This window comes from Prionailurus bengalensis, chromosome E3, assembly GCF_016509475.1.
Source record: "Prionailurus bengalensis isolate Pbe53 chromosome E3, Fcat_Pben_1.1_paternal_pri, whole genome shotgun sequence".
In the NCBI taxonomy this organism is placed as follows: domain Eukaryota; kingdom Metazoa; phylum Chordata; class Mammalia; order Carnivora; family Felidae; genus Prionailurus; species Prionailurus bengalensis.
In genome coordinates this window covers 5,741,889-5,754,445 of record NC_057357.1, presented here as the reverse complement: position 1 = coordinate 5,754,445, position 12,557 = coordinate 5,741,889, and the positions used below count along the sequence as shown (strand labels likewise).

At 45.2% G+C, this 12,557-nt stretch overlaps 1 protein-coding gene across 2 annotated transcripts in view; it reads left to right on the top strand.

Moving 5' to 3' along the window:
* The first annotated feature begins 409 nt into the window (after positions 1 to 409).
* Positions 410 to 12,557, top strand: part of USP42 (ubiquitin specific peptidase 42) — a 49,322-nt gene continuing 37,174 nt past the window's right edge. The window contains exons 1-3 of one of the 2 annotated variants that reach the window (XM_043559646.1): positions 410 to 562; positions 4,906 to 5,155; positions 7,708 to 7,908. In XM_043559646.1, coding sequence (XP_043415581.1) covers positions 4,915 to 5,155; positions 7,708 to 7,908 — 442 coding nt within the window. In that variant the 5' untranslated portion in view covers positions 410 to 562; positions 4,906 to 4,914. Of the gene's footprint in view, positions 563 to 1,988; positions 3,639 to 4,905; positions 5,156 to 7,707; positions 7,909 to 12,557 lie in introns of those variants that run through there. The other variant, XM_043559645.1, reaches the window with a different exon arrangement.

Below are 12,557 nucleotides of genomic sequence, written 5' to 3'. Positions count from 1 at the left end.
CGAGGGACGAGTGCCGCAGGGGTAGCGGCGCGGCGCGCGCGAGAGGCTCTCGCCGAGCCACGTCCGTTTGGGGGGCGCCCAGGTCCGCCGCGTCCCCGCTTAGGCCGGACGGGCCCAGGCGCAGCCAAAGCCTGGCTCGGGCCCGCGGCCGCCGCGCACCGCTCGATCCGCTCCCGCCGATGGCTCGGGGGGAAGGACCGCCCCGGCCCGCGCCGCGCGGCTTGGCTCGGCCAATCAGCGCGCCCCTTCCGCGGCGCCCCGGCGCTCCAGTGACGCGCGCGCCAGCCTGCGCCCGCGGCGCTTTGACGACGGCCCCTCCCGCGCTTGCCCGGCCCGTTAGCTGCGCGCCGCGCCTCTTGTGCGACGGCCCCTGGGCGGCGGCGCGTGCGGGCGCGGCCCTGGCGCGCCCCCTGGCGGCCCGGCGGGGCGCTGCGGGCGCGGCGCTGACCCGGAGGCGGCGGCGGCGGTGCCCGGATGGAGGCACGTCATTGTCCCCCGCCGGGCGGCTGGGCTGTGTGCGGCGGCGGCCGAGGGGGATGGAGCGAGCGCCGAGCCGGGTCAGGTAAGCTCCCGCCTCCTTCCCGCCCGCCGCTGGCCGGCGTGGGGCCCGCCGAGCGCCCCGCTCGCCTCGGCCGCAGCTGGCCCGGCCGCCCCTGAGCCGGCGCGGCCCGCCGGGGACTGGCGCGGCCCCTCGCCCGCCGCCCCCTCCGCAGCCGCGGGCCGCCCGGGACCCCGCGGCGCCGGTGGCAGCGCCGCTTGTGCCGGCCGGGCCAGGCCGCTGGGGAGGGGGCGGCGGCCGGGGCGGTCGGGCGCCGGGAGAGCCGGGCTGCGCGGGGAGGCCAGACCCCCCTGGTTGCTATGGACACTGCCCTCCCGCCCCCACCCGGCCCCAGCCCGCCCCCTCGGCCCGTGGGCCGGGCCGGGCGGGCGGCTCCGGGGCGGCCTGGCCCGCACGGGTCCGCCCGCGGTGGGCGTGTGCCGGCCGCCGGCCGCGGAGCCCGGCGTCCCCGGCCCGCCCGCCGCCCCCCGCGTGGCTGCCACCTCCCGCCCCCGAGCGGCCCTCGGAGCCCCGGGCTCGCCTCCCCACCCCCACTCCACCCCCCAGAGACAGACAAACTTTCCCACCCCGGCGCCCCTTCGCGGCACGCCGGTCGCCCCTCGCGGGGCCGTCCACCTGGCTCCGCCACCGAGTGTCCGAGTTCCCCACGCCGGCCGCCGGGGCGGAGCGGGCACCCTCGGGGGAGGCGGGGGGGGGGGGGGGGGAGGCGGAGAGGAGGGGCCGGCCGGCCCCGGCGGCGCGTCCCCAAAAGCGTGTGCGCCTCGGTCCTGTTCTTTATTTTCGGGGCAAGAAGAGCCAGGTTACCTGGAGGGGGTCGCGGGAGAGGGTGATCAGTTTCAGATGTTTGAGATGAAAATTCGACGGGACCGAAGTTTTACAATCTAGGACTTTCACCTTGTTATAATGAATGCAGTAGACATCACTTTTGTTGAATAGCTCTTTTCTGTTCAGGGAGGCCTCAGGGTTTACTTGTTTAATGGGGAAACATGTTGGTTATTTAAAGTGGATACACTCAGGTAACAGTAAAGCTGGTCGAGAAACTGTTTCGTTAACACCTCTTTTTCAAGGTAACAGCAGTATTACAGGTTCTCGTGCATTTTCGTGGAGTCTCCGGATTTTTGAGTTGTAAATTTTGAACCTAGAATTTTACTCTTTTGACTATCACTCATTCAAAGTGCATAGGAGATAGGAATAATCAGTGTTACTGATTTGTTTTTTATTTAAGGTCAGTTTCGCTTTCTTTTCTTATCACTGAATCAAGTCCACAGTGGTTTGTAAGGGTTTAAGGCTAGTCGTTTCATTTACTGAAAAGTAATTGAAATCAAGGCTGTTATCTTTTTAAAGCTTGTGTGTTTTCCTCTTAAGTAGAAATGTTACAAGAACGTGGATTACATTGTTTATGAAGAAGCAGAGTGTATCAGTTTCTTTCTTTCTTGTTTTTTTTTTTTAACATATATTGATATTGTTACCTTTATGTGGAGTGCTACAAGGTTTAAGACAGCCATATGCTTATTTTTAAAACGAGAAAGAATAATGCATTCTGGTATTTGATAGAAATATCATTTAAGGGACTGAGCATTTAAAAACTTTTGAATAAAAGATTGTAGTTAAAGCAAAGGAAACATTTGTAAAGTCGATTTGTTGTCTCATTCCTCCGGGCACATCCAACCTTGATTGGTGTACTTGTTTATTTCACACATGGTTTTGTAACTTTTTTGTATATCATCACAAGATGCTGAGAGAAATTTTAACTTTTCTTGGAAGTAGTTGCTTAAAAGTCCTGATATAACAGTGACTCTTAGAAGCTGTACTGAGAGTAAAGAACACGTAACCGTATGAATCTTATGAGTCTTAGGTTGTATACAGTATTGCTTGGCTTCTAGAAGGGTTATCTCTGTAGCAGACGTAATTGAGTTTGATACTTGATGGTTTTAGAATAAGTAATCATTGGCTGAATATACAAATGAAGACAAATGGATGGTTTGGGTTTGTTTTCCCCAAATTATAATGGTAAATGGTTATTGATGATTGAGTAGTAGGCTTTCCTTAATTATTTTCATTTAAGACACCCCCCTCCCCCATGGCAATCAGAGCAAGTAAAATGGCTTTATTTGGTCATTTGTTAATGATTGTCCTGAAGGGATGTTTATCCTGGGAAAACCGAGGTTTTTGCTATTAAATGTTATTGTAAATAAGGCTGAATTAACCTTTCCTCAGTACTGTTTTGGCTTTCTTCTTTTTGCTCCTCCTCTTCCTCTTCTTTTGTTTTCTTACTCTTGCCTTCACTGTGTTCCATGGAGTAGACTTTATTTGGATAACACAGCTCAAGCTTTCCTCCTGAATGAAGATCCTGTATCTTAGATTGACTTACAATTCATTTCTGATTTTATTAAGATCTAATCTAACGTCTACTTTTTTAGTTCTACATAAGATCCCCCAAATTTCTCAAGGTTGTGCTTTCGGGGTGGGGGGGGGCTATAATTATGCCGTAATTTTAAATTACAATAGAATTGAGGCTTTTCTTTAAACCTTCTTGTGAACAGACTGTGCACCACAGCATTTGTTGAGGTGGCACACATGTGGATGTTTATCATCCTTTAACTTGACTGTATTGAATATTTTTAAAAACCCGTTTTAAAGGCTATTCCTGCTTCAGAGTAGAAACGAGATACAGTATGTGAATGAGATAGTGTATGCAAGTCACTGAGCACAAACCGGTGCTAAATGCAAACGCTGGTTCCTTCCTATCCTTGGAATTCATTCGTTTGTTGGGCACATGTGTGGAAAGCGTTCTGGGTGCCAGGTCGGGGGTAGAAATGCAAGCATGATGGGGAGCAACGGGTGGAGCCGCCGTGGAGTAAGTCGGGGCGGAGGCGCTGCCGCAGAATCCGCACCAGGCTGCCGTGGGGGCCTGCGGGAGGGCTGCTGACCCGGCCTTGGGGGACGGGTGTCGTCAAGGAAGGCGTCCCAGAGCAGATGGATTCTAAGCTGAAAAGTGGAAGTGGTAACCGGCCGGAGGTGGAAGGATGGAGGGGAGTTAGGCGAGGAAGAACTGCGAGGGAGAGCCCAGAGAGAGCAGGTGAGAATGGAAGGTGGGGAGCGTGTGGAGAGGTTCCCGGGTCAGGCAGCGACAAGTCTGGGTGTTAAGATGCTGGGTGGGGGGCGCCGGGCCAGGCCAGGGAGAAAGGGTACTTACGGAGGAGTGGCACACGAGATTGGGTTTCCCTGGGCAGTTTACATTCCTGTACTCCGTTGACTAGGTCCGTAGAGCCGGGGATGTCCCAGGGACTGACTAGTTTGGGTCAGAGTCGCTCCGTCTTATAGACCCCGTGGAGTCTGTGCAGTCTCTCACAGGTCAGGTCCATTATGAAGTTTAAGTTATGTGTGTTCATGATTAACACAGTGTCCAGCACGTAGAAAATGCTTAATTAGTAGTAGCCCCAGATTGAGAAATAAGATCCAGAGAGAAAACATAATTACTTTTATAATAAGTATTTGTGTTCAAGTTTGATGTCAGTAATGTTTTATGCTATGGGCTTCACTTAAAAAAAAGTCGTGTACATACACCAAATAAATGAGCCTACTCAGAAAAAATTTTCAAATGTGAGACTTCCTTTTTTTCTTTTAAGTTTATTTATTTTGAGAGAGAGAATGAGTGAGCAAGGGAGGGGCAGAGAGAGAGGAAGACCGAATCCCAAGCACGCTCTGCGCGGTCAGCACAGAACCCCATGCGGGGCTCAGTCTCAGGAACCGAGAGATCATGAGCCGAGCCAAAATCTAGAGTCAGATGCTTAACTCACTGAGCCACCCAGATGCCATGAGACTTGCTTTTTTTTTTTTTTTTTAATGTGTTTCAAACAAGTCATTTTGGTTCAGAGTTCAAAATTAAAGCTAGATTTTTCTCTTCATGGAGTTGAGATTTTTCCCTGATGAATTCTGTATGCAATTAAAATTGAGTCAAATGGATTGGCACATTTCACATGCTAGTTTTAAGCAATAAGGAAAAAATATGTAGGTTCTTGGTAAATATACAGAATTGGAAATTGAGGTACCTGATTGTAAACAGAAACGTGAGACTTTTACAGGTCTTGGAATAGAATGACAAGATCTAATCAAATATTTCATTGAAGGGCTTATAATTAAAAAATGCTGACATGTTTAGATGAGCACAGTGCTAACTGTCCCAAGGAAGTGATTTCAGACCTAAAAAATACTGCTGCCTTTATATTACGGTGACTTGTTTGACAGTAATTAAGTGTGGCTAGGATAATTTTCTAAGATCTCATAATAAAGTAGATCCCTTTTCTCACTTTATGAAACAACTGTATGCGTTTCGTCTTTTGCAGAGTTGAACAATGACCATAGTTGACAAAGCTTCTGAATCCTCAGACCCACCAGCCTATCAGAATCAGCCTGGCAGCTCAGAGGCGGCCTCACCTGGAGACATGGATGCAGGTTCTGCCAGCTGGGGGGCCGTGTCTTCGTTAAATGATGTCTCAAACCACACGCTTTCTCTAGGACCAGTACCTGGTGCTGTAGTTTATTCCAGTTCATCTGTACCCGATAAATCAAAGCCGTCACCACAAAAGGATCAAGGTACTACTTTTTGGAGACAGGAACACTCCAAGAAGCTCTTGGATAAATGCTGTCCGTTGGTCGGTAGTTTCAGAGAGGGGTTCCTTTTGGCAAGATAGACTGCCACCCGAGTGCCAGCAGTTACGTTATTTGACAGGCGTCCTTTTCCTGTGCTGCTTGCTCCTGATTCGCTAGGTATCGTGACAGCGCAGATTATGTTTAATTATTAAAATATTTGTAGTTTCTTTTTTTACTTATTTTTTGAAGGATAAACTTTATCTTGGTGAGATTTGGGGTGGGCAAGCCTTTGGTTAACTTGTCAATTAACCATAGTTCCCTAAGTAGATGTCTGTGTTTTAAATTTTCAAAGATATTTTTTAAAATGGTTGCATTTTGTCAAATGGCTCTACCCAACCATGGGGTGTTGGTTTGTTTGGTTTTGGTTTTTTGGTTTGTGGGGTTTTTTTGCCAGTTAAAATCATCTGTGGTGATAAAGTTCTTTGAAAGAGAGGAGATAATGTAAATGTTACATTTGTTAAAACTCACCGGGTTAAATGAGACATTGACGCTTTAGTGGGTCCTTGTGAGACTTGTGAATTTGGAGCTTTGAAAGGCAAAGAAAGCAGATTCGGTCCTGCTCAGATAGTCGTTTGACTTAGAATAACGTGGCTCTTAATGCCGTTTTGCACCCTCATCGTAAATGTGATATTGTGAGGTGATTTGCTGAAGGTGTTTGGGTGGGAGGAAAATTTATGTCACAAAATAAACAGTGTAATTGAATGTTACACATAGAGTTTAGAGACCTTCACCAGCAAGACTTTCCCACAGAACTTCTTTTCGCTGACTCCAGCTTCCCGTTACTCGCTGGGGCTCCTTTCTCCTCCTCAGGCCTTACCTCCCATCACCCTGCCATGCCCTTTTGGGAGCTCTTCCCCCACTCTCTGGGGACTCCTTTCTTTTTTCCTGGTTTTGCTTTCCATTCCCACTGAGCTGAAGCCTACCTGTGCACACTCACACTCATTAATTTCTCTTTTAAAATGGAGAATCCTTCATGTAGGCATTTCAGCGTCTGGCGGCACCAAGAACATGGCCAACTTCAGAAAAAGTAGTCTTCCCATGGATGATGGGGAACTTTCCTAAATAAGTTCTTTTAACGTGGTTATCATTAGTAATCTGTTTATTATCAGCCTTGAAAATAGAAAAACAAAAACCTTTTAGACCACGTACAGCGTACTTGTGAATGTCAGTAGTGATGCCCAGCAGCCTAAGTTCAGACCCGGTTTCCTTCCTGGTCAGATGGGGATGACGTCACTACCAGGTCTTAGAATCGAGACTGTTTGACAGCTCTAAGGACTCTGTAAGCGCATTGCTGGTGAAGAGGGCAGTGATGGTGGTGGTGGTACTGAGTAGAAGCATCCGCAGCAAATGTTACAGAGGGTGGACTTTGCATTTTGTATGTATAGTGGTGGCAAACTTTTAAGTAGATGTAAAAGTAATTATAGTGGGCTCTCATGTAGTGATCAGTCAGTTTTGACATTTATCAATTCATAGCCAGTTATACCCTCCCCCATTTACTCCCCTCGCCAGCATTATAAAGCAAGCCCAAGACCTCATATTTTATCTATTCATATTTTAGTGTTATACATAAATAATCATTTCCTAAAAATTAAAACATCAGAGCGCCTAGGTGGCTCAGTGGGTTAAGTGTCTGACTTTGGCTCAGGTCACGATCTCATGGTTCGTGTGGTTCGAGCCCCGCCTGGGGCTCTGTGCTGGCAGCTCAGAGCCTGGAGCTCCTTCGGATTCTGTGTGTGTGTGTGTGTGTGTGTGTGTGTGTGTCTCTCTCTCTCTCTCTCTCTCTTTCCCTCTTTCCCTCTTTCCCTCTCTCCCTCTCTCCCTCTGTTTCTACCCCTCTGCACTCTCTCAAAAATAAATAAACATTAAATTAAAAAAAAAATAAACCATCTTTATATTAAAAATCCCGTCAACATTAAGATTTCTCTGATTGCCATATACTTTTTTTGTAACAGCTGGCTTGTTGAAATCAACGGACAAGGTCTATACTTTGCATTTGGCAAGTGTCTTTAAGTTTTTTTTAACATCCCATTTTGTCCTTGCAGTTTACTTATTGAAGAAAGCAAATTATTTAGATTTCCCACATTCAAGGATCTTTCACTTATTTATTTTTTAAATGTTTATTTCTTACCGAGAAAGCACACGTGCGTGTGCAGGAGGGGTGGAGGGAGGGAGGGAGGGAGGGAGAGAGAGAGAGAGAGAGAGTCAGTCAGTCCCAGGCAGGCTCTGTGCTGTCAGCACAAGCACCACACGGGGCTCGATCTCACGAACAGAGAGATCATGACCTGAGTCAACATCAAGAGTCGAATGCTTACCGGATTGAGCCACCCAGGCGCCCCTCTAAGATCTGTCTTTTAAAACGTCCCTTTCTTCCCTGTATTTCTGGTTTGCTCGTAGTGACCTAATCCTGATCAGATTCCGTTTGATGTGTTGCTGTTTATTTAGCTCGAGAAGCATGTAAAGCTTTGTTTTTAAATATTTCTTGTTTGTTTTTCTAGCCCTAGGTGATGGCATTGCTCCTCCACAAAAAGTTCTTTTCCCATCTGAGAAAATTTGTCTTAAGTGGCAACAAACTCACAGAGTTGGAGCCGGGCTCCAGAATTTGGGCAACACCTGTTTTGCCAATGCAGCATTGCAGTGTTTGACTTACACGCCGCCTCTTGCCAATTACATGCTATCACATGAGCACTCCAAGACATGTAAGTGTTCTGGGTCATGTTACTTGTGTGGTGTTGTGGCGTGCTAGCCTACTTCCATTTTTCCTGTGCAGGGAAAGTGAAGACTTAAGCCAAGAATTCTACGATCACTAGGAAATTGGTTCTCTTAGAAACCATTGAGGAGGACTCTTAAGAACTGTACTCAGGTTGCTTCAAAAGCGTTTTGCACCTAATTTGACCTGTGAAGTTGTTTAAAAAGAAACATATTTTATCAGCATTTGGCATTTCTGAACCCCCTGCTGGCTTTCTACACTTGCTAAAAAATGTGACATAAATGTCTGCCACCGACAGCTCGGGACAAGCAGAGTTCAGAAATGCTGCCTCTCCCGGTTTCCATCCTGTATTGTAAGGCTTGATTCAGTTACAGGCTTATAAGCCTTCGTGGAGAGGAACCTCCTGTTACGGCCCCCAGCCTCCTGGAAATCCATACAGGACTTTCCCTTTGGTATGTGAGCTCAGCTTTCAACCTGAAGGGCAGGAAATCAGTTAAAATCTGTCTTGAATAGGTGACAACCAGCTCAGTGGTTGACTAGTGGAATTCAGAAGTTAGGACATAGCCAGTTTTTGAGGTTTGACCTTGTAAATATATCGTAAACATCCTTCATCCCTTTTAAGGGAAACCTCCCTGTTCTTTGATCTACATTGATACTGAGATTCGTGTGTGTTCAGGTGCTGTTCAGTAATTATCAGGGTGAGAACGCCTTTGGTTTCTTTTCGAATGGTTCTTTAATTAATAGAGAATTTAAACTGGTTCTTTTAAAACTGTTTTCCCCCCAAAGAGCAAAATAACGCTTGTAAAGAATTTGGAAAGTACAGAAAATTTTAAATAAACCAAAGGAAAATCACCTAGAATCTCACTGCCCAGAGGTATTTGGTACGCCAAGGGGTTTTAAGTTACAGAACGAACGTTTTGTTTGCCCTCATTTTCTCCCTTCTGAGTTCATAATTCGTTCCCCGCAGACAGCTTTCCCATCACTTTCGTTTAATGAAAGCAGGGTATGGATGAAAACCCAGCACTGGCACCTGGACAGTGAGAGACAGGACCAACACAAAAATTCAGAAGCTCCGGGTGTCCAGAATTGGGTGCCTGTCTTTTATGCTGTTGGTAGTTTTCTCTTTCTTTCTGTTTTTCCTTCGTTTAGGTATATCAAGGCATAATTACGTATGTAATTCAGGTACATTTGTTTATTATACGTAATTATATATATATTTAGGTACATTTACCTTTATAGCTTTATTGAGGTGTCATTGATATAAATTGCACATATTTAAAATATATGTTTGATGCATTCTGACGTTTGCATACTCCCATGAAACTATCACCACAATTAACATAATGAATGTATTCATCACCCCCTAAAGTTTCCCAGCCCTCCTTTGAAATCACTCCCTTCCACCCCTTCCTGCCCCGCATCCCCTCCAGCCCAGGCAGCCCCTGATATGCTCTCTGTCTACTATAGATTGGTTTGTATTTTTTAGAGTGTCATGTAGTGGAATTATGGAGGCATGTATTCACACATTGCCTGGCTTCCTTCAGTTAGTACGGTCATTTCAACATTATTCCATGTCGTCACATGTATCAACAGTATTTACTGTTGAGTAGTATTTCATCGTATGGATGTGCCACATTTTGTCTCTCCACCTGTTGACGGGCGTTTGGGTTGTTTCTTATTTGGGGCTGTCACAAATTAAGCTGTGGTGAACGTGTATAAACAGGTCTTTGGAAAGAGATGTTTTCATTTCTCTTGGGTAAATATGTAGGAGTGGAATGGCTTGGTCCTATGGTATGTATGTACTTAACCTGGACATAGACTTCCAGTCTGTTTCACACAGGGATCATGGCATCTTACATTTCCACTAGCAGTGAGTGAAAGTTTGTCCCGTATGTCGCCTAATATTTGGCACGGTCATTCTTTCCAACATCAGCTGCTCTAATAGGCATAGCAAGTACTACCTTACCGTGATCTTAATTTGCACTTCCCTAATGACTAATGATGTTGAACATCTTTCCATACAGCTAATTGCCATCTGTATACTTTTTTGGCTGAAGCTTTTGCTTGATTTAAAATTGGGTGGTTTTCTTGTTGTTGGGTTTTGAGAGCTTTTTATATGTTCTGTGTACAAGTCCTTTATGAGATATGTAGTTTGCAGACTGTCTTGCAGTGGGGGGGAGAATGTTCTCTTCACAGTGTCCTTTGAAGAATTCCGCATCACGGGGCGCCTGGGTGGCGCAGTCGGTTAAGCGTCCGACTTCAGCCAGGTCACGATCTCGCGGTCCGTGAGTTCGAGCCCCGCGTCGGGCTCTGGGCTGATGGCTCGGAGCCTGGAGCCTGTTTCCGATTCTGTGTCTCCCTCTCTCTCTGCCCCTCCCCCATTCATGCTCTGTCTCTCTCTGTCCCAAAAATAAATAAACGTTGAAAAAAAAATTAAAAAAAAAAAAAAAGAATTCCACATCTCTACTTTTTCTTTTCATCAGTCGTGTTTTAAGTGTTGTATTAAGTCTTTGCCTCACCAGTGGTCACAAAGGTTTTCTCTGTATTCTTTTACAAATTTGATAGTTTGAGCTTTCATACTGGTCAGTGATCCATTTTGAGTTAATTTCTGTTTGTGATGTGAAGAATGGATTGAAGGTCCTGGTTTTCAGTATGGATATCCAGTTGTCCCTGTACTCTTTGTTCAAGAGATAGTTCTGTCTTCACTGAATTGTCTTTGCTTCTTTGTGAAAAATCAATTGACCATATTCATACGGATCTATTTCTGGACTCTGTTCTGTTACACTGATCCACTGTTCTATCTCAACACCACCACAGTGTCTGGATTGCTAGATGTTTAATAGTTTTAAAATCAGGTAGGTCTTCCAACTTTGTTCTCCTTTTTCAAAGTTGTTTTAGCCATTTTTTGGTCTCTGGCATTTCCAAATGTATTTTGGACTCAGTTGGTCAATTTCTACAAAAGAGCTTCCTGGGATTTTGATTGGTATTGTGTTGAATCTGTGAATTAACTTGGGGTGAACTGACATCTATACAGCGTTGTTTTCTGCCCCCGAACAAGGTATATGCCTCCGTTTACTTAGCCTTTCTTTAATGTTTTTAGCAGTGGCACTTAGTTCTCAGTGTACAAGTACAGTGTGCACATCCCTTGTCAGATTTGTCCCTAAGTATTGCGTATTTTTGGAAGCTGTTATAAATGGTAATATTTTTTGAATTTCGATTTCTGATTGTTTGTTCCTAGAATATAAAAATGCCAGTGACTTTTGGATATTGATCTTAGGTCTTGCGACTGTGGTAAATTTATTAATTCTAGTAACTGTGTGTGTGTGTGTGTGTGTGTGTGTGTGTGTGTGTGTGTGTGTGTGTGTTTTAAAGGTTTCTTGAGATTCTATGTAGAGACGATCGTGTGATCTATGAATAAGGACAATTTTATTTCTGCATGTCCAGTCTGCTTGCTGTTTCCTGCTGTGGTGCCCTGGCCAGCACCTCCTTTACAGTGTTGAATGGATGTGGTGGACGTAGATGTCTCCTGCCTCACTTTAGGGGGAAGGCGTTTTATTTTAGTCTCTGGCTTTTACGTATGCTGTTAGCTGTAGAGTCTTATCATGCTGAGGCTGAGTGTTGTACTTGAATGTTAAGCCAAATTTGCATTCCCGAGATGAGCCCAACTTGGTCATGATGTCTTATGATTTCCATGTATCATTGGATTTGCTACACATTTTTTAACTTTTGTGTTCATGATGAATATTAATCTATAGTTTCTTATGCTTTTGTCTGACTTTGGCATCAGGGTAATGGTGGCATTACGAAATATGTGGGGATTATTTTCTTCTGTTTCCTAGAAGAATTTGTGTAAAATTGGGGTTATTTCTTACATGTTTGGGCCTTGGAGTTTTCTCACGGGTAGGTTTTTAACTACATATTTAAGGTCTTTAATGGATAGAGGCCTCTTCAGGTTATCTTTTTTTTTCATCAGGGAGCTTTGATTAGTTTGTGTCTCCCAAGGAATTTGTCTTGTTGAATGTGTCGGCATAAACTCGTTCTTAATGTTCTGTTATCCTTTTTTAATTTTTTTAGGATCTATAGTGATTTTCTTTCTCTTATTCCTGATGCGCATGACTCCCCTCCTTTTTTCCTGATCAATCTGACTAGAGTTTTAGTCATCTTATTATTGATCTTCTCAGAAAACCAGCTCTTGGTTTCATTGTTATTTTGTTTTCTGTATCATTGATGTTCATTACTATTTTTATTATTCCTTTTCTCTTGCCCACTCTGGATTTAATGCGCTCAATTCTAGTTTCTTAAAGGGGAAGCTTAGGTCATTTAATTTGAGATCTTTTCCAGTCTTTTGAGTGCTATAAATTTCCCTTTAAGTACTGCTTTAGTTGTATCCCAGACATTTCAGTATTTCACATATTCACATTTATCCCAGTCAACATACTTTCTAATTGCCCTTGTGGTTATTTAGAGGTGTGTTGTTGAGTTGCCAAATGTTTGAGGATTTTCCAGAAATTGTCCTGTTACTGATAGCTAATTGAATTCTGTTGTGGTCAGAGTATACTTTTTATTGTTTGAATCCTTTTAAACTTGAGGTTTGTTTTATGTGCCAGAGCGTGGTCTAGCTTGGTGACTGTCCCACAT